The sequence below is a fragment of the Adiantum capillus-veneris genome, chromosome 23 (genome assembly GCF_014529385.1).
Source record: "Adiantum capillus-veneris isolate H3 chromosome 23, ASM1452938v2, whole genome shotgun sequence".
Lineage (NCBI taxonomy): Eukaryota > Viridiplantae > Streptophyta > Polypodiopsida > Polypodiales > Pteridaceae > Adiantum > Adiantum capillus-veneris.
This window is the reverse complement of record NC_140953.1, coordinates 54,905,822-54,927,268: the sequence shown is the minus strand read 5'-3', so window position 1 is coordinate 54,927,268 and position 21,447 is coordinate 54,905,822. Positions and strand designations below refer to the sequence as shown.

Here is a 21,447-nt window from a genome sequence, read left to right as displayed (position 1 = left end):
CCAGATGTTCAAGGAAACACAGAAATGGAGAAAGGGAAGTGTCTTCAATTTATTGAAAAGTACAAGGATTGTTTCACGGAAACACTTCCCGATGAACTCCCTCCGGTACGCCCGGAAGATCACCGCATAGATCTCATACCGGGTAGCTCGCCTCCCAATCAACCCCCTTACCAGGTGAGTCTTGCTCAGCAAGAGGAAATTTTGAAGCAAGTCAACGAGCTTCTAGAGAAAGGGTTAGTACAACCAAGGGCTTCACCCTACTGCTCTCCAGTTCTACTAGTGCAGAAGAAAGATGGCACGTTTCGAATGTGCATAGACTATCGGTCTTTAAACAAGATCACAATCAAGAATCGCTTTCCGATCCCTCAGATTGATGATATACTTGATAAGTTGCAGGGTGCAAGTGTCTTTAGTCGCATAGACTTAAAGAGTGGGTATCATCAGATACGGATCGCCCCTGAGGATGTCCATAATACTGCTTTCCGCACAACCTTTGGACTATATGAATTCTTGGTAATGCCTTTCGGCTTGACCAATGCTCCTGCGACGTTCAATCGCATGATGGATCGCATTTTCAGCCGTATCGAGCTTTTACGGGAGTATTCTTTGACGACATACTCATCTTCTCTAAGTCAGAAGAGGAACATCGGAAGCACTTGGACTTAGTGTTTCAAGAATTGCGAAAGCATGAGTTGCATGTGCATGCAAAGAAGAGCGAGTTCTTTCTCTCTGAGATACACTATCTCGGCCATATAGTCTCCCACAATAAAGTGAGTATGGATCCTGCCAAGATCCGAGTGGTAGAAGATTGGCCTATTCCCACTACAGTACATGATGTACGTAGTTTCCTGGGATTATGTTCGTATTATCGAAGGTTTGTCCGAGGATTTGCCCATGTAGCAGGACCACTTCATGATTTGACAAAGAAAAAGATTCCTTTCAGATGGGGATCGAGACAACAAGGAGCTTTTGATCGGCTCAAGTACTTGCTAAGCCATGGACCTATTTTGATAGTGCCTGACTTAAGGAAACCATTTGAGGTTCACTGCGATGCTTCAGGCGATTGCATCGGAGCAGTGTTAAACCAAGAAGGCCATGCAGTGGCTTATGAAAGCAGACGGCTTAAGGATGCAGAGTTGCATGCATCAATCTACGAAAAGGAACTCACGGCTGTGATTCACGCCTTATCCAACTGGAAGCACTATCTGCTAGGAGCGGATTTTGTGATCAAGACTGATCACCAGAGTTTGCGGTATTTTCTTACGCAAAGGAAACTATCTGAGAAGCAGATGAGTTGGGCAAACTTTTTGTCTATGTTTCACTTCCAGATCCTTCACACGGCTGGGAGCAAGAATGTGGTCGCAGACGCATTGTCTAGGCGGCCAAGGGTGAACGCTATCACTTCGGTGTATCACCAAGAATTAGAAGCACTACCGGATTTGTATCCGAATGACTTCTCCACCATTTGGGGAAAGCTACATCGTGGAGAGAATGAGTTTCCCTATTCCATTCGGGACGGTTATCTCTACCACCATCAGGCCATATGTGTGGCGGAACCATTAAGAAAGAAGATCATGGATGAAGCACACGCTTCGCCTTATGCGGGTCATCGGGGTATTCTCCCTACGACCTTAGCAATGGAAAGATATTTCTTTTGGCCTAGTCTTAAAGCAGACATTGATAAGTATGTCAGGGAATGCTTGGTTTGCCAAAAAGTGAAGTATGATCGGCATAAGACGCCTGGGTTGCTACAACCTTTGCCTGTGCCTAATGAACCTTGGGAAAGTATTGCCATGGACTTCATCATGGACCTCCCTAGAACTCAGATTGGAAATGACACGATCTGGACCATTGTGGACAGGTTTAGCAAGCAAGCACACTTTATACCAGTCAAGAAAACAATCAAAGCAGATCATATGGCTAGGGTCTTTCTAGCACAGATCTTTAAGCATCATGGAATGCCTAAGTCTATTGTGAGCGATCGAGATCCTCGCATGACAGGAAATTTTTGGCGTGCCTTGATGGATAATCTTGGTACAAAGCTGAATTTTTCATCTGCCTACCATCCTCAAACGGACGGGCAAAGTGAGATAGCCAATTCCACAGTATTCGATATGTTAAAAGCTTATGTGTCAGACCGGCAATCTGACTGGGAGAAATATTTGCCTCTTGTCGAGTATGCGTATAACAATACCATACACTCATCGATGGAGAAAGCACCTTTTGAGATACTTTATGGTAAGCCTTTGCTTCCACCTATCCTTTTAACTAAGGATAAGATTTTCGTAGCTGACGAATTTGTCCGGGCCTTGGACACAGCCTACGGGCAAGTGAGGAGAGCTATTCTACGCTCTCAAGAAAAGCATAAGAAAGCTGCAGACAAGCACAAGAGGAATCTCGACTTAACAGTCGGGCAGTTAGTCTTACTCAAGTTTGAGAAGGCAAGACTTAAGAAACAAGCGTCTCATAAGGGGAAGGTGGTAAAACTTTCTACCCGTTATTATGGGCCGTTTAAGATCACTGAGCAAGTGAATGATGTTAAATTCCGATTAGAGCTACCGCCTAATTGGAGGATCCACAATGCTTTCCATGTCAGTTTACTCCGGCCGTATGTGGGACCGCCTCCAAGTCAGCCAAGTGCTGAGGAACCTCCTGAGGTTGAGGAAACAGAAGAAATACTCCAACCGGAGCAGATTGTAAGTCATCAGGAGCGGCCCCTTAAGTCCGGAAAGATAACACGGAAGTATTTGGTTAAGTTCAAGAATTATTCGAACTTAGATGCTCAGTGGATGACTCAGGAGGAATTAGCAGCTTATCCCGAGATATTGGAGGTATATGTCCAAGCACTACAATTGAGGTCAACTGTTTAGAAGCCAGAGGGATGTTGCTAATTGGACTATTTCTTATTTTTAATGATTAATTTCTTTTTATGAAATTAGGATATTTTATTATGTGCACTAAGAACTGTTAAAAGATTGTAGCTACAGGAACTGCCATCAGGAACGGACAACTTTGATGTGTCATTTGATGGGTGACGGTAAACATCGCGAAGGAGTTTCCGTAAGTTCGGTGGAAAGGGCCGGGTTACGAGTGCCCCTGATGCGTCACATGATGGGTGACGGGTGCATCAGTAAGGGGGCATCCCGTAGGCTAAGGAGGAAATCCGAACTGAGTAAGAAAATACGCGTAAGAATGCAAGCACAAGAATAAAGATGGGTTCAATGAAGCTTTTTACGAAAAGCAGGAATAATCGCGGGAAGGCAGACACTTTCCCGCAAGGAATCTATGTTTGCATTGCATTCGTGCATGTGGTTGCATCCAGGGACGCCTAGGAAGTGTTGTGAAATGCATTGGTTTTAACTTATAAGGTTTTATTGAGTTTTTGGGCAGGTTCAGACCAATTTTAAAATATACCAGCCGCCCACTTAATAAGTGGGCAACCACTTAGAAGATAAAGCAACAAAACCAGCCAGCGAATTCTCTCTCCCTATTTCGGGTAGAACAGCGCAGAAAAAAAAAAAAAAAGGCCGCGATCTCTATGCGAGCAGCTATTCGTGCCGTGGCCAGGGAGCTATAAAAGCACCACATGCCCTCACTCAAAGGGGGTACCAACGTCAGCAAGAGAAGACTCTGCTGCAAGAGATCGCGAGACTACGAAGCACGGAAGTCGTTTTTTTCCACGCAAGAGCGACAGGTATCTATTTTGGATTCGCCATACGAATTGTTGTCGCGTGTTTGTGTGGTTTGTTTTGCAGGAATCTCCCGTCTTTCGGGAAGGCCCTTCACGGGAAGTACGGCTTAACGCTTAAGTCACTTACGAGAAAGTACGGCTTCGCGCCTAAGTCCCTTACGGGAAGGAACGGCCTTGTGCCCAAGCCCTTTACGGGAAAGTACGACCTTCGGGTCTAAGATTACAGAACGGAGGGGTTTCCTCGGGTTCTCGTGCTTGTATACGAATTCTCCCTGAATAAAAGAATACTCTTAACGGGGGGGGGGGGGACCAGCCCATCTTCTGGTCCCCAATACTGTGTCGATCTTCTCCCTTCTCTCACATTTGCAAAGTATTTTAATTTTCAGATTTCTAAGTGCTCGTGTACGCTCCCGTTTTGTGACAATGTGGACGACTTTGTTCGCAGTTGTTTTGTATGCCAAAAGGTCAAGTTTGAGAGGCATAAGGCACATGGATTACCACAGCCTTTACCCATTCCCACCCGCCTCTGGGAAAGCATTGCTATGGATTTCATCTTTGATCTTCTGAAGACTCAAAGTGGGCATGATGGCATTTGGACTGTCATTGACAGATTTAGCAAGCAAGCTCACTTCATTCGAGTAAAGAAAACAGTTAAGCTGGATCATTTAGCGAGATTGTTCATTACACAGATATTTCGGTTACATGGCATGCCTGAGACCATAGTCTTTGAGAGAGATCCCCGATTTACAAGGCTGTTTTGGAAGGCTATTTGAGAGAACATTGGCAAGTGGTTGCAGCTCTCGTCATCTTTCCACCCGCAGACAGATTGGCAATCTGGGATAGCCAATTCAGTTGTTTTGGATTTATTGAAGTCTTACATCTCTGATGAAAAGACTCAATGGGAAAGATATTTGCCTTTGGTGGAATTTGCCTACAATAACATGGTTCATTCTTCGACGGGGAAGGCGCCATTTGAGGTAATCAAAGGTGCTAAGAAGGTCCCTCCCTCTCTAAGCACTAAAGACAAGATTTTTGAAGCCGATCAGTATATGAGGGACTTGGACACTACTTTTGTTAAGGTTTGAGAGGCTCTAGAGAAGTCTCAAGCATGGCACAAGAAGGCAACGGATCGACGTCGACGCGACTTGAAGTTGAAGGAAGATGATTGGGTGCTCTTACGTTTTGAGAAGGCACGCCTAAGGAAACGAAAGGGAAAGGAGCGGCTTTTCCCAAAGCTTAGCATGAGATATTATGGCCCTTTCCAGATTAAAGAAAAGATAAATGATGTATCCTTCAGACTCAAGTTGCCAGATACTTGGAAGATTCACAATGCATTTCAAGTGAGTCTATTGAAACCCTTTGGGGTGAGGGGCCAATTGATAGAGAGGTTGATGAGCAACCCCGAAGTGGAAGAGAGCAAGGAGATACTCGTTCTAGAACAGATTTTAGTGCATAAGGAAAGAAAAATGAAAGGTAAAATGATTCGGTGGCTCTTAGTGAAATTTAAGAACTATCCGGCTTTAGATGCGAAGTGGATGGAGGAGGACCTGACAGATACTCCTCAGATTTTGGAACTTTACCTTGAGGTCTGGTCTAGTGCGTTGGTACTTAGAGTCAATGTCTACTGAACTGGCTTATGGCCTCTGTTTGTTGTGTAGGCGTAATCGAGGGCGATTACAACTCTTTCAAGAGGGGGGTATGTCACAAACTGATGACGTGGCATGACCCGAGGACATAAAATGAAGGAATTTCCAAGTTATAAGTTGTTCCCAACTTATTGCCAATTGTCGAGGGGCCAAAGGGACACAAAACAATAAAAAATTGCGTAGAAGATGGCTGACGTGGTTGGCTGTACAAATGTCCGCGATCTGCGTTGCTGACGTGGCCTGCTGTATGGAATTGCGCTGTTTGCTTTAGGCGCTAGCTTTTGACACCAGATGCTTTTGGAATTCAAGCTTTTCATGTAAAATGCTTTTCCAAGGCCAAGGGCCTTTAAATAAGACCCTAGGCTCTCCCTCTGGCTCATTCAGAGCTAACGAGCCGGTGAGTAAAGGAGAGCCACGGCAATTGTACTTGCTCAATTGTTAATACAAAAATAAATACCGAAAGGGGCGCCAGTGTTTGGGGCCAATCTTTCTTAGCACAGAACTACGCCTGGCTGTGTCGACTCAATTCAACTGTGACTTGATTCTGTGAAGTGTTTTAAGTAAATCTCTCTCTCGTGTCGCCACTGATTCTAGACTTGGGGTGTCCCAAGTTTGTTACATGCACATTGTAGTATTATTGTAAATAAGTAGCTTTTAGCAAGTTCATGTTACAAAGTGATGATGTGGCATGGCCAACTAGAAGAGAAATGGGCGAGTGGACGAGAAACACTGAATGGACTAACTTGAAGAACTTATGAAACACGGCCGTGGGGCCCGAAACCCTAATAGACAGAAGCTTGAACCCTGAAACAGATTTTCGTAAAATGCGTTGACATGTTGCCGTGGCAGATTGTACGGATGGTGATGTGGCAGGGTTGTACGGATTTTCGTGTTTTGCGTTGGTGGTGCCACGTGTCAAGCTGTACAGATTTTCGCAAATTAGGTTGGTTGCTTTTGGGAGTCTCCAGCGCTAGCTTTTTGAGAGCAGATGCTTTTGGGGGAAAGTGCTTTTGAATTGATTGCTTTTAGGCATCCCTTGTACTATTTATAAGAGCCCTCGGGGCCTCACTTTGCAGAGCATCTGGAGGCAGTCTGAAAGCAGAGGACCCTTGCGAGTTGTACCTTGTTGTGATAAATAATAAAGAAATACCGAAATGGGCGCCAGTCTTTAGGGCCAATGCTTCTCGACGTAGAACTACGTCGTGCCGTGTCGACTCTCTCTCTCTCTCTCAAAGTTTAGTGATTTTGAAGTTTCTGTTCGTGTGTGCTATTGATTTCTCGCTTGGAGTGTCCAAGCCTGCAACACTGATATCAGAGCTCAGAAAGATTCTTCTTCTACGGAGGACCTGCAGCACACGTAGGTTCTCGACGAGAATCTGACAAAGCAGACAAGATTTTTGTTTGTGAAAGAATTTTTGTGTCCCGACCCCAAACATATTAGCCACTCCCACCCTTCGTCCATCACGCATCGAGTGCGCTCTCGTCTTCATCGCTCTGTCTTAGGGGGCATAAGCCCCAGATTACACGTGGGTTCTAACAGAAATAACACATCTAAGCGGTAAGGCAAAGAAAAAGTTGAAATCGGGCATGGGAACTGAAGAAAAGAATGAAGAATTGGGCAAATTTTCGGCACAGTAGTTTGCCAGAGCAGAGTACAAGCGACAATTGTAGATTAACATGTGTGTGAAAAAACTTATCAAGTACTCCAGAGACCTGAGATTTGCAAAACACGTGAAGAATTACCCGATTGATGAGATTCACTTGAGATGGCGTGAGGCCATTGATTCTCCTCTCAGGTTGGGAGAAAAGCTGAAAGCACACAAGAGTGTTGCAAAGCGGAAGCTGTACTCGCAGAAAGAGCTGGACAAAGCTCTTGACCAGAAGATGAACCAGATAATGAAAGGCTTGAAGCACTCTTGAAAGAAGAGGAAATCGGTGGATTTCCCCGATTATTTAGGCCGAAGGTCGAGTTTCGAGGTGGCAAGCAGATCCAAGAAGCGTGCTCGTTTCGAGGATGACTCAGACTTTTCTTCCTTTTCAGAGAGTTTCGACAGTTTGTCGTCCTTTGGTTCCAGAGAGGATGAGAAAAGACGGAAGAAGCGAAGAAAAAGCAAGAAAAGCAAATTTTAAAAAAAGTCTAGAAGGCATTAAAGGCCATCTAGCAGTTTCGAAGAGTAGAACTTGTAACAAACTGCTGACGTATCAAAGCCTAAAGAATGGAGCCAACTTGCAGATGTCGGCCGAGGGGCCTAAACCTTAAGAAGAATAAGTAACAGAAGAAGAAGTCCTACCAACTTATGGGGACCCCGTTCGATGGGGCCCCAAGTGACAAAGGATTAAAATAAAGCAGGACCTGCACACACACACACACACACACACACACACAAATTGATGACGTGGCAGAATTTCAAAAATTGCACTGACATGATGATGTGGCAGGTTGTACGGATTTCCGCGTTTTGCACTGGCTGATGACGTGGCAGGTTGTACGGATTTCCGTGATTTACGCTGGCAGCTTTTTGGCTTTGCTTTTGGACTAGATGCTTTTAAGTTTGAAGGCTTTTTATTGTAAACTGCTTTTGGGGCCTAGGGCTTTTAAATAAGAGGTTAGGACTCATTCTTTGGCATGCTTCCTGGCGAAGGTGTAGAGTCTAGAGTACCGGCTTGTAGTGTGTTGATGCAATATAAAGAAATACCGAAAGGGGCGCCAAGGTTTGGGGCCAATACTCTTTGGGGTGGAATTTCGCCACTCCGTGTTGCGTGTGCTCTCTCTCTCTCTCTCTTTCTCTCTCTAATTCAGTTCAATTGTTATTAAAGTGCTAAAAGTCTGTTCAGTCTGTTCTTTTCTATTGGCACGTGGTGCTCGTCTTGTGACAGTGGTATCAGAGCATCAGGCGTGTGCTCGTGTGCTTTCCTGAAAGCATACCGGTCCTACAAAAGAGCAGACGGAGCTTTTTGGAATTTTATTTGAGTTATCTTCGCCCTCCAACCCGGACTTATTAGCCACTCCCAATGCGCAACTGTCAGTTCCTCGCAACTGTCAATGCGCTCTGACTGTCAGTGTAGATAGTGTTGGCAGTGTCCTGTTCAACACCCAAATCAGCCATAAGGCGTCTGAGCCATACACACTCAACCGTAGCTGTGAAGACTGCCCTGTACTCAGCCTCACAACTCGAAGTGGCCACAGTAGGTTGCTTCTTGCTCAACCATGATATACATGAACTGCCAAGCATGAAACAAAAACCACTTGTGGACACTCGCGTGTCAAAACAACCAGCCCAATTTGAGTCCGAAAAAGCATGTAAGTCTGGCGGCAATGATCCCCCTTGGGATAAAACAAGCCAAGATGTAAAGTGCCACTAAGGTAGCAGAAATTCCTCTTGACAGCCTGCCAATGCTTAGACCCTGGGCTATGCATAAATCTGTTGACCTGTGAGACTGCAAAGTGAATATCCGGCCTCGTGTTGCATACATAAATGAGGCAGCCAACAGTAGTTTGATAAAGAGCGACATCAGCAGGATCGCCAGCATCATGTAGATTCAACTTCAAACCTGTTTCCATGGGAGTGGCAATAGGTTTGCAATCCTCAAGTCCAAACTTACATAGCAATGTCTCTATGTAACTTTTCTGACACAAGGCAATACCACCATCACACTGCTTAACTGTATATCCAAGTAATGATGCAACAGCCCCAAATCTTTCATCTTGAAAGTGGCATTCAAATCAGCCTTAAATTCAGCAATATGTCTCTCATTTTGTCCAGTGATCAGCAAATCATCGACATAAAGAACCACAATGAGAAGTACATCTGTCATCACCCTCACGCTTTACATACAATGTGCTTTCTGTTGGACTGTTACGAAAGCCTCGTTTGACCAAATGAGTGTCAGCTTCCTCATACCAAGCACGAGGAGATTGCTTCAACCCATACAAAGCCTTCTTACATCTGCACTTTGTCCTCTTGTCCTTTTATGACAAAACCGCGAGGCTGCGTTACATAAACTTCCTCAAATATGTCACCATTCAGGAAAGCAGTAACAATGTCTTATTGATGTACATCCCAACCAAAATGAGCTGCCAATGCACATAGAAAACGCATAGTAGTCATACGACTAGTGGGAGCAAAAGTCTCTTCATAATCTATGCCTTTTTGCTGTGCATAACCCTTTGCAACAAGTCGAGCCTTATAGCGATCGATTTCACCATCCGGCTTGCGTTTCAACTTGTAAACCCACTTCGTACCAATGGCCTTTTTGCCAGGAGGCAAATCACATAAAGTCCATGTGTCATTTTCTATAAGTGCATCGTATTCTGATTGCATGGCAGCCATCCAATTTTCTGAATTCTGTGCTTCATTAAAAGACAGAGGCTCCTCAACATCCTGTAAGCTAGACACAACCAAAGCATAACAATCTGATGCATAAGATGCATGGCGAGAGCCTGAACGAGTACGTCTAGACAAAGGTGAATCCAATTTACTGTCACGCAAAGTGTACACCAGCCATTTTGGCATACCTCTAGCCTGCTCATTTTCAGCCCTTTCCTCATTAAGTACATCATGTACATTTGCATCAATAATAGGCCGATCTATAACATTTTCAGAAACCCCCATAGGCTATACATTTGCCTCATTGGAACTTACATTTGTATTTCCACCACTAAAAAGAGGCAACAAAGTGTCATAAATGTCCTGTGAGCTTACATTACTGTCTCTAGTACATGACAGTAAGGGCTGAACAGAATCTTCCACAAACACTACATCCTGTGAAACCAAAATATGTTTTGTTTTCGGATGATACAACGTGTAACCTTTGCTTTTAGCACTATAACCAACAAAAATACATTTGACAGCCTTATCATCCAATTTTTTGCGGTGTGTTTGTGGCACCAAAGCATATGCCAAACAGCCAAAAACACGCATGTGCTCAATAGAAGGCTTTCTATCATGCCATGCTTCATATGGAGTAATAGACTGGAAAGCTTTCGTAGGACACCTGTTTAGTACATAAGTGGCACACATGATGGCCTCAAGCCAAAAAGAATGCGGCAAAGCTTGACTTTTGATCATACATCGTGCCATTTCCGTAAGTGACCTGTTTTTCCTCTCAGCAACACCATTTTGCTGAGGTGTATAAGGCACTGTACATTGGTGTTTTATCCCACGACTAGCTAGAAATGCATTGAATTCATGAGACATATACTCCCCCCCTCGATCGGAACGGAGGGTGCCCATAGTACATTTCGAGACATTTTCAGCCATAGCCAGAAATTGTTTGAAGCACATAAAACCTTCGGACTTCGCTTTAAGCGGAAATACCTGGAGTAATCATCAATGAAAGTCACGAAGTAAAGGTAATTGCCTAAGGACGGAGTTTGCATGGGCCCACAAACATCACTGTGCACAAGCTGCAACCTGCATGTGGCCCGAACTGAACCATCCTTTGGAAACTTAGAACGCTGCATCTTACCCAAAATACAGCCTTCACATGTTTGACAGGTGCTTCAAGAGGTGGCAAAGAAGCAACCATATCAGATTTCTGCAAATGCAGCAAACTGGCAAAATTCAGATGACCAAAACGTGCATGCCAAAGTTTTGCATCTGAAATAGCCCTTGAATCTGCAACAGCATTTGCAAAATTTTGTCCACACTTGTGATACAAAGTGAGGTTATACAGCCCACGGCACAAAAGGCCAGATGCAACAATTTCATCACCAAAACTGAGATCATGAACTGTACATCTGTCATCCGCAAATTTGACTACAAGTCCAAGTCTAGCGGATACAGACGAGAATCTTCTTGATCCCAGGTGCATAAAGTGCATCAACAAGTGGGAAGAAACTGCCATTTGCAGCAGTAAGCACAAGCTTTTTTTTTTTTTTTTTTTGAGAAAAAGATCCTTCTATTAGTTACTGAAACTGCCCATAGGGCTACAACCACCTCTTCAAGAGAGGGCTAAACAACCATGATGGGAGACTCTCCCAATGAAAAAACAAGCATATGTACAATGGGGCTAAATCAAGAAATGGGAGGAGGGAAAAGCCACACAGGTGGTCGGTAATGCCATCGGAGTACTCCTTGGACCATGGTGTAAAAAGGCCCAGGACGCCAGAGTCGAAGGAAAGCCTCTCTGTGCTCCCGCATGCGGTCGGAGCTGCCTTGTAGTCCCTCAAGCTGTCCTCTGAGAGTATGGATCAGCTCTAGCCAATAATCGCGAACAGTCTCTACTGGTGGCACAGGGCGAGCCTCAAGATGCGGAAGCAACGGGCCCGCCAGATGAACCAAAGTGTAAGGCCACTGATGAGCTCCCAACACTCCTCTCTCTCACTGCACCACTCCTGTGGAGTAAGCTCTGTAGCAGGCTGGAGTGTAGGTCGCCCCTCCTGTATCACTATCATCATGCTGGTGGATGATAGCTCAAACTGAAGTGCCGGGCCCGTGAGGGTGGACCAAGCCGCTGCTCCCCAAGTGTGCTGTCGAGCCGTGGAGAGAGCAGGCATCAGTCGAAGAACTCGTAGCCACACTTGCTGGGCGGAGGGACAGTCCCAAAGACAATGACGCTGACTCTCCACAAGATGGTCACAAGCTGCACATGCGGCCGAGAGACCACTGTGCACTAGCCAGCTCCCAACTGTTGTAGCTCTGTGTGCGACCAACCACTGAAACAGGACGATTCGCCTCGGCTGTCTTGAGTCCCACAACCTCTCCCAGAAGGCTGCCAAGAACTCAGCTGTGAGACCCTCCTCCTGCCCATGAGGTGCTGCAGCGGGGCGGACCTCTCTCTGTGTTGGTAGTATATGACGTCCCAGTCGAACAGTGTACTGAAAGAATGGGACTCCTGGGTGGTCTGCAGAAGAGAAGGGGTCCCTCCAAAGCCACTCACCAGGATCCCACTGAACTCGTACTAGCGGACAACACTCCCAAGCCCACAGCCTCCAGTGTCCAGTCTCAAGAGCTGCTGGGTCAGGATCTATGACATACGTCCTCCCACAGATGCCCACTACTCGGATCCTCTGAAAACAGCACTCTGCCACCTGTGGGGCCTCTATTGCAACTCGTTGTAGGCGTCCCCCTCCCTGAAGCTCGAAGAAAAGGGATGGAACAGTCTTTGAGCAGGCCCTGACGGAGATGAGAAGCTCCAGTCGCGTGAAGGCTCCCATCCACCTGGGTGCTAATGGCTCGAGAGGCATGAGCCACTCAGCTTGAACTGCCTCTGAGATGTCCTGGCACATGCTCTGCACCCCTCTCATGCCCTCTAGCTGGAAACCCCGCACCTCCTCTGACAAGCCTGTGAACTCTAACCAGTCACCTAAAGAGCGCGCTGGACCCGCTGCCATGGGACCTCAGGAAACATGAGGCCGACTACCAACCAAGTGGCCTCTCTGAGTGCTAACCATGGGGTTCCAGACAAGGGGCTGCCGTAGGCGCTCCTCCGTGCAAGTAGGCTGTCTCTGCTCCAGGCCTCGCCGCAGGAGCTCCCAAGATCGAAGCAGACTCACAGCGAAGCGGTCCTCCAGTCTCCTGCTCAAACCAACTCTGCGCATCTCTGTGAAGATCCACCTGGTCGAAGGTTACCAGGGGCCTCTTGCTTGAGGCACCCTAGCACGAAGTCGCTGTAGCAGGAACTAAAACCGGCCCGTAGGGCGGTAGGCGTTGGCTTTCACCCGAAATTCTTTATTTTAGACACACACACAGAGCACTTTGCAAAGGAAACCTGTGATGGGAATTAACACTTAATCACCACACACGGCTCGAAAGCTAGAATGCTCCGAGCAGACGCCGACAACCTGTAGGCCCAAAAATTGGCACCCCTTTCGGTATTTCTTTATTCTTTAAGAGGGTAAATTACAAAGTAGAGTCCTAGGAATCCTTTACCTGTATCCCACTAGATACTACCTGATTTGGCCAAATTTTGGCAGCATAACAGCCCCAAAACTTGCGCGAAATCAATTCCCTTGCTCGATCTCACTTGCATTGGCGTATACCCTCTGATTCCTGCCCAAAAACTGTAAATTCAGCACGCTGTATTTACTGGTTTTTGCCCTGTTTTCAGTCCCAAACAGTCCCCTAGCTGTCTTCTGCCAGTGGGGCACTATTCCCAATGGTTCTAGTGTCCATATGGCTGAAAAACAGTCAATTTACAGCGCATGCACAGCGCTGAAAATGTACCTATACGGTGAGGGTATGACCCTCACCGGTGCCTGCTTTGGAGTAGCAGTTAGCTACCCCTGTTCCTGCTCAAGGAGGCTCTTGCCTCAACACAAAATCATGAAACCACACAGATGTACATCAGTCAAATGAAGAGCCCTCTTGTAGGGCATCACATAACTGCACGTAGGGGGAGAGAGAGAGCAGTGTGTAGTGTGCAGGTCATCACTCCTAGCACCACACTGTACATAGAGAGGAAAGCAAGCACTCCATAGCTCTTAACCAGCATCCCCCCAGCATAAATCGAGCGCCCTCTCTGTTGCCCTTGATCTGTAATGCATCTGTGAACAAATAGATGCAAAAAGGGGAAGATTTCCATGGCTGCCAAAACCTGCGTATCGCTGAAAACGCAGCAAAACAGCCCTTTAAACACGCATCTGATGCCTTCCAATGTTGAAAATGAGCTCCTTGGTCCTAGGTAAAGTCATGGGAAGCTCAAAAATGGAGAGAAATGGTTGAAAATCAGAGTTACACAGCCTCCAAAACTGCTCCAAAAAGTCAATTACGAGTTCTCTTCTCCCAGACTTTGGTAAATTGTCTAAAAAGTGCCACTTGGCGCTCATTCATGCAAATTTCCCGCATTGGGCTTCCTGCTTAAAAATCTCTCAATTGGTGCATCAGTTCACTTTGCAGCAGAGTAATAAAATGTTCCCCTCGTCATTCTGAAGCTAATGACGCGAATAGATTCGTGGCCCAAAATAGCATTCCGTTGGGCTCCCACTGGTCTTCTAACCATCTATCCTCATTGGGACCGCATCCAAAAGTGCAATGTGGCCCAACTGTCGGATACTTTCTGTTGGTGATCCCACCTTGATTTTATGCCTTTATTGAGTTCACTTCCTAGTATCCACCAACTTGCTAACTGCGACGGGGGGACCTACATGATCTTGAACTGAGCCTAGACATCCTTTTACTTTATGAGTTCAAGTGCTGACCAACTTCCCGTCTGCGGGTGAAACTACCGTTCACATTGGCCATACAATGTCCGACCATTTGCAACTTCAAAAAGAGGGTCTCAAAGATATAACAAAAATCATTGGAAAGAAACCAACAACTAAGGTTAGCAATTGCCACGTCTTCGTGACATACCCCCCTCTTGAAATCGCAAACGTCCTCGATTGCATACCATAAATACACGCCACTGATGATCTTGTGTTGTCAGCACTCTTTTATCATCGCATGTATCCGCAAGAAAGGTCTTAACACATAGATACAAATGACTTAATGAGACCTTCATACTTTTGTCATTTCCATCTATCACACTGAATTCATATGTACATATAATGTGCTAGCTCTATCATTACCCCTCCTTTGCAGACATTGGGTTGGGGCATACGTAGGCTGTAACCCAAAGGCCTCAAGGTAAAGCTGCAATACATTTGGTGACTCTCACAGTTAATGCCCTTCCATCCACTTTCCATCCATACGTGGATAGTTCTTGAACTTCACCACATAGCATCTTGCAACCTGTCCCTTAACTTTTTACATGTGCAAGAAGCTCTTGCCTCTGCAAACGAGCATAATTCCACAACACTGTAGCGTACTACCCACGGCCAAGTAAGCTCAAATTTCAAGATGATTTACCGATGCGTCAAAGAATCCAAGCAATTGCCTCAGAGAATCCGCAAGCAGCGTGTCACCCGGCAGACCCACATCACTCCCGCAGGAGATCTAGTGGCCAATCTACCACCGTGAGACCTCTCCCTATCTCATCTTGGTTCATACTTGCAAACCCTAAAACGCAGCAAAAAATCAGCCCTAATTTGACCACTTTTTGGCAGGGCGAACATGCAGAATTTCCTGTCTGTCCTGTGAAGAGGACCCCTCTTCCATAATGCTCTTCCCTTTGTCGGCCATAGTATAATCCCGGGTTCCTGTACTTTGTCTTTACCCAAAACAACCGAGGCTCACTTCTTGAGGAAAAAGTGATTGATATCCCAGCGATGGAACCATGAAACCGGCCCGTGGGGCGGTAGGCGTTGGCTTTCACCCGAAATTCTTTATTTTAGACACACACACAGAGCACTTTGCAAAGGAAACTTGCGACGGGAATTAACACTTAATCACACACGGCTCGAAAGCTAGAATGCTCCGAGCAGACGCCGACAACTTGTAGGCCCCAAAATTGGCGCCCCTTTCGGTATTTCTTTATTCTTTAATAGGGTAAATTACAAAGTAGAGTCCTGGGAATCCTTTACCTGTATCCCGCTAGATACTACCTGATTTGGCCAAATTTTGGTAGCATAGCAACCCCAAAACTTGCGAGAAATCAATTCCCCTGCTGGATCTCACTTGCATTGGCGTATACCCTCTGATTCTTGCCCAAAAACAGTAAATTCAGCACGTCGTATTTACTGGTTTTTGCCATGTTTTCAGTTTTAAACAGTCCCCTAGCTGTCTTCTGCCCATTCCCAATGGTTCTGGCGTCCATATGGCTGAAAAACAGTCAATTTACAGCGCATACACAGCGCTGAAAATGTACCTGTATGGTGAGGTTATGACCCTCACCGGTGCCTGCTTTGGAGTAGCAGTTGGCTACCCCTGTTCCTGCTCAAGGAGGCTCTTGCCTCAGCACAAAAGCATGAAACCACAGAGCTGTACATCAGTCAAACGAAGAGCCCTCTTGTAGGGCATCACATAACTGCACGTAGGGGAGAGAGAGAGCAGTGTGTAGTGTGCAGGTCATCACTCCTAGCACCCAACTGTACATAGAGAGGAAAGCAAACACTCCATAGCTCTTAACCTGTGACAGGTTCTCAATGAAGCATCCCCCCAGCATAAATTGAGCGCCCTCTCTGCTGCCCTTGACCTGTAATGCATCTGTGAACAAATAGATGCAAAAAGGGAAAGATTTCCATGGCTGCCAAAACTTCCCGTCTGCGGGTGAAACTACCGTTCACATTGGCCATACAATGTCCGACCATTTGCAACTTCAAAAAGAGGGTCTCAAAAATAAAACAAAAATCATTGGAAAGAAACCAACAACTAAGGTTAGCAATTGCCACGTCCTCGTGACAGGAACTCCTTCCAGGGCTCCTCACTTGGAAGAAGTCCTTTGACGATGAACTTCCCAAGAAGGGCTCTGGTTTGCTGTGCTGGGTCAATGATCCCAAGCCCTCCCTGTGAACAACGAAGAGTGATGACCTGCCAAGCCACTTTGGCTCGGGCTATCTGAGTATCACGTCCTGACCGAAGGAAGTTCCTGATCAGCCTCTCTACCTGGCTGATACAAGAACTCGAGAAGATCCAGCTAGAAGTGATGTACCACATAGTCGCCAACAACACCTGGTTGGCCACTACTACTCAAAGAAAGTCGTGCTGAGCTCCAATGTAACAGCTTTCTCCTGATCGACAGGAGAAGGGGAGCAATCTGCTGCTCGGGAGACAAGTCCAAACCAACTTGACGGCCCAAGTACCGAACTGCAGTCCCTGGGGGAATCCACCTAAAACCCTCTCCTGGCATCCAATCTTGTGAGCCCTGTCTGACCGAACGTGTGAGCATGAAGCAATCCCCTCTACCTCTTGCCAAAAGTACCCGACTGTGAGCCTGTCTGTACAAAGCTGACACCCCTCTGAACCAAGCATCTGAGAAGCCCATCCTGCGTAGAGTGTCTAGAAAGTCCCAGTCAACTCTTTCGTATGCCTTCTCAAAATCGAGAAGAAGAATCACTAGGTCCTCACCATGGAGCCGTGCCAGGGCAGAAGCCTCCCAAAAAGTAAAGATGTTGTCAAGGATACTGCGTTCCTTGACAAAACCTGTCCGAGTCCCATGTATAAGGCTCTCTAGAAGTGGCTAAATCCTCAAACTCAGAGCCTTGGCAAGAATTTTGTAGGCTAAGTTGAGGATGGTGATGGGGCGCCACTGTCGAATCTCATCCAAGGAGCCACCCTCCTTGGGAATGAGGTAGATTAGGCCCTCACTCATGTTGTTAGGCATCACTCCTGTGTGCAAAATGTACTGAAAAGCACTACAGAGATTTGGGCCAAGCAGGTCCCAGTACTCCAAGAAAAAACTGGGAGTGAGTCCATCCTCACCTGGACAGCTACCACGGGGGAGGGCCCTTAGAGCCGTGTGCAGCTCGTCAAGCTGAAGTGGTAGCTCAAGCCTCTGACGCATCTCCTCAGTCACAAGACAAGGCATCTGTGCCCAAACCTGCTCCGTGCATGCATCCTGACGCTCTGACTGGGGCTCTGCAGACAGTAACTCACGGTAAAAGTCAGTAGCAACTGCACGCATATCCTCGGGCTCAGAAGCAACTGACCTGTCGGGCCTTCTCAACTGACTGACCTTGGCATGCGAATGTCGAGGTCCCACTGCCTCAAAGAAAGCACCTGTCACTCTGTCGCCCACCTGGGTCCACTGAGCCGCCTGTCGGTGGAAAGCAAACTCATGTCGCCTCTCCTCTGTGTTAACAAGCTCCTGACGAGCCTGCTGTAGTTGCTCCTCCAACCAAGGACTGTCTGGATGCTGCTCCTGCATCCTCTGTAGCGAAGCAATGCCCCGTCTGAGACGCTGCTCCTCCTTTCTCGCTGCAGCCCGGTGAGCCAGAGACTCCTAGAGAAAAAAACGGCTAATCTGAGCTAGGCGTGAGGCCACTCTGTCAGCAGGAGAATCTTGCCTGTCCAAGCTCTCTGTCCAAAGAGCCTCTACCGGCTCTCTGAGTGCTGAGTCCAACAAGACCCTCTCTGGGATGCGAAGCATCGTGCTCCCACTCCTCTGCCTGTCTGCCACTGTGAGGATCACTGGTGCATGGTCCGAGAAGGAAGTCCCATCCAGAATGCCCACTGTCCCTTCCAAGTCACTGAAATGGTCACTAGTGTAGAAGCGATCTATCCGCGATAGATTCACTCCTCCCACTCTGCGGTCCGAACGAGAGAAGGCAAGGCTGTCTGGGGGCCTCACAAAACCAGAGTGCTGCCAAACATCCGAGACCCTCAGAGTCATACAAAACCTCTCCCAAGCTGCCAGCTCAAGTCCATGCACAGTAGCGTGGCTACCACCTATCCTGTCAGAAGGGTCCTCCAACATGTTGAAGTCTCCTCCTATGCACTAGTGGTCTGCCTGCGGCAGAGACTCAACTATCTGTGACCAAAACTCTGCTCGAGCACTTGCCACATTGGGCGCATAGATGTTCAAGAAGCCCACTAGGCAACCCTGAACCTGCATAATAATCCACTGAGCCCTGCCTGGCACAATAATCCCTCTGCCCACAATGGCTTGCTGGAAAGAGTCCGCAATAGTCATACATACCCCACCTTGGATGCCTCCAAGTCCAAAAGCAACTGACCAAAAAGTGTCATATCGTCCACGCAAGAGCTGACCACTACGTCTAATGTGGCTCTCACAGAGATGGTGCTCCTGAAGCATAAGGAGATGAATCTCTCCTCCCACAAGGCAGCGCTGAAGCTCCTGACGCAGTCGGCCCCGCTGACGCTGAAACTGGGGCCCACCTAGTCCCTGCATGTTCCATGAGACGATCCTCGTGGGGAGCGAGAGAGAACAGATGCTGTCGCAACAGCTAGACGGGCTATCTTCGAGGCTGGCTTAGATGGGGAGTAATCCGCATTCGAGCGTCCTCTAGATAGGCGTGACTGTAACGAGTGCCTGGCCCAAGCCCAAGCAGAGCGAGCCGTACGTAGAGCAACCTCCTCTGTCCAGGAGTCCTCATGAATGTATACATAGCATGGCAAGCACTGTGTATCGGCAAAGAAGTAAACCACAATGTGTCTACATCCTGCTGAATCTGGAGGTGTCACCGCAAACTTTGCCAATGGCCATAGAGTCTGAAGCAAGTCTATAACTCCTAGTTCTCCCATGTGGTGAGAGAACTCTAGGACCTGTGTGTGCAACCATCCCAACATTGAGTCGAGAGTCCACTCTGTCTGGTCCCTGCCGTAGAGGGGAAAGGCGAAGCCAACTGCTGAGTCCAAGGCCTCTGTCCCTCTAGCTGCAAGGAACAAAACATGGACCTTGAAGCAGGCTGTCTCATGGTCTGCTGAGGGGTCGCCGAGAAAACGAGTGAAGTCGTAGTCGAAGAAATCCCATTGGCGCCGGATGTCAATGCTCGTCAGACCTCGAGGGATATCTGCAAGGGAGGACGTCTGCACCTGTAGAGGGGGCCGCAAGAAAGGCTGTCCCTCTCTCGCCAAGCGACTCGTGGCAAAGGTGCTGCCAAGAGATCTCCTAGTAGCTGGAGAAGGCCCTGCCCCCTGGGACGACTGTGGAACTGAAGCGGGAGGGGAGGGAGAAGGAGCAGGGGGGAGCGGTGGAGAAGAGGGGCGAGGGGGAGCGGTAGAGGTAGAGGGGCGTGAGGAAGAGGCGGCGGGAGCAGGAGGTGGGGGGGAGGATGAGGAAGGGGGGGGGAACTCTGAAGGGGGAGGGGCTGTCGAGGGTGAAGCTGGGGTGGGGGCTGGAGCAGGGACCTCATCCTGCTCAAGAGGACCAAACCAGTTTCCCGTGGGAACCCACTGCTGTTGAGTAGGCGCCTGAGGACCACTCTAAGTGCTAAGCTGTCGCTGTGGCCCCTAGGGTCGTCGACCACGAACTTGCTGTCATCTCTCCTCCGCTGGAGCCCCAGGCTCAGAGGGTGGCTCTGCATGTGTGTGCTGTGTCTCTGTCTGTGTCTGCTGGCCAGCCCTTGCAGGTTGGAGCTGAGGCTGTGGTGTAGGTCGAGGCCTCCTCCGTGGACAGGCCTTCGCTAGATGGCCCATTTGTCGACAAATGAAACACTGTTTCGGGAGGCCCGAATACTCCACACTCTGTCTAAACCAACCCCCACTCACCCGAGGCAGAAGAATAACCTTCGCGAGCGTGTGAGTGTCTCTGACCAAAACGCGAACTGAGGGAATGCGAGCCGCCTTGGCAGCTATTGAGGCTGCCGTGCGAGGTGTCTCTAGGACAATCCCACTGGCTGAGCCGATCCTGGACAACAGTGGTAAGTACTCCCTCCGCAAACCCGGAAAGCAGACGGAGATGGGGATGTCTGCCTCCTCTACTAGAACATCCGAAGCAGGGTCGAAACCATGTCTCCACTGTCGAAAGTGGGCTCGTTTTGCTCGGATGGTCAATGGACTCATGGCGATGACCTTGGACGCCATCTCGGAGGTCTCAAACTCGATCTGATAATAACCTCGTCCGAGTACCTGCACGTCCAAGATCTTGCCCACCTTTGCGAGAAGGCTTGCCTGGAGAAGGTCATGCAACTCTCCTCTGCTAGGTCGGGTGCCGAGAATCTTGCAGATGACAGAAGTCGCTTGCAAGCGCTCTACCTCTGCGGATAGGCTCGCTTGCTCTGTAGGCGAAAGAGCAAGTTGAATGGTGGGCTCAGCGGGGTCGGGCGAGGGGGCTTCGGACGAGTCCCTCTGTGGTGGAGCTGGAGCCTCCATCTGTGTCTACTACTGTGTCGAAGAAGCGGGCGGTGAAGCGACTCTGCAGCCGAGCGCGGCGAGCACTGTGTAAGGACATAGTGCTACCAGAGCCAAGTGTAGGATGCTTCGGGGAGAAGAAGGCGGGGGGGGGGAGGGGGGAAGGCGGGAGGAGTGCGGGGCCTCAAGAGGTAGCCAGCGGGCGGGCGGGCGGGCGGGGTGGGGACGGGGGGGGGGCAGTAGCGAGCGTCTTGTTTTTTGTTTTTGGGTGGGAAGATGTTCAACGGTTTCACCGTCGTAAGCACAATCTTTCCAACTCCCTAAACCGGATAAGAGGCATTGTTGGCACAAGTGACCTAATTTCCATGAGGGATAGACTCGAGAGAGGTAAACAATTCACGATGTGAGGTAATATGCTTTGTAGCACCACTGTCGAAATACCACATTTGTGAATGTGCAGCAACTGACAAGCATGCATCATGGACAATAGGATTGTAAGTGCACTCTGCACTAAAAGCCCATTCTACATCGACATCAG

General features: G+C 48.0%; 2 protein-coding genes across 2 annotated transcripts in view; one reads left to right on the top strand and one right to left on the bottom strand.

The window, feature by feature from the left end:
- FIP37 (FKBP12 interacting protein 37) overlaps positions 1 to 21,447 on the top strand; it is a 101,241-nt gene that overhangs the window by 9,045 nt on the left and 70,749 nt on the right. The window lies entirely within an intron of this gene.
- LOC147427803 (uncharacterized) lies at positions 6,120 to 12,586 on the bottom strand. Its single transcript, XM_086497761.1, has 2 exons — positions 11,787 to 12,586; positions 6,120 to 6,141 (listed from the first exon to the last, which is right to left on the bottom strand). The coding sequence occupies exons 1-2, from the start codon at positions 12,584 to 12,586 to the stop codon at positions 6,120 to 6,122; spliced, it is 822 nt and encodes a 273-aa protein (XP_086353887.1).

Excerpts from the sequence above, each read along its gene's own strand:
- LOC147427803 (XM_086497761.1), bottom strand. The coding sequence starts at position 12,586 with ATGAGAGGGGTGCAGAGCATGTGCCAGGACATCTCAGAGGCAGTTCAA. Across the intron at positions 6,142-11,786 it reads ACTTGGGGAGCAGCGGCTTG|GGTTCAAGCTTCTGTCTATT; the intron begins GTCCACCCTCAC and ends AATCTGTTTCAG.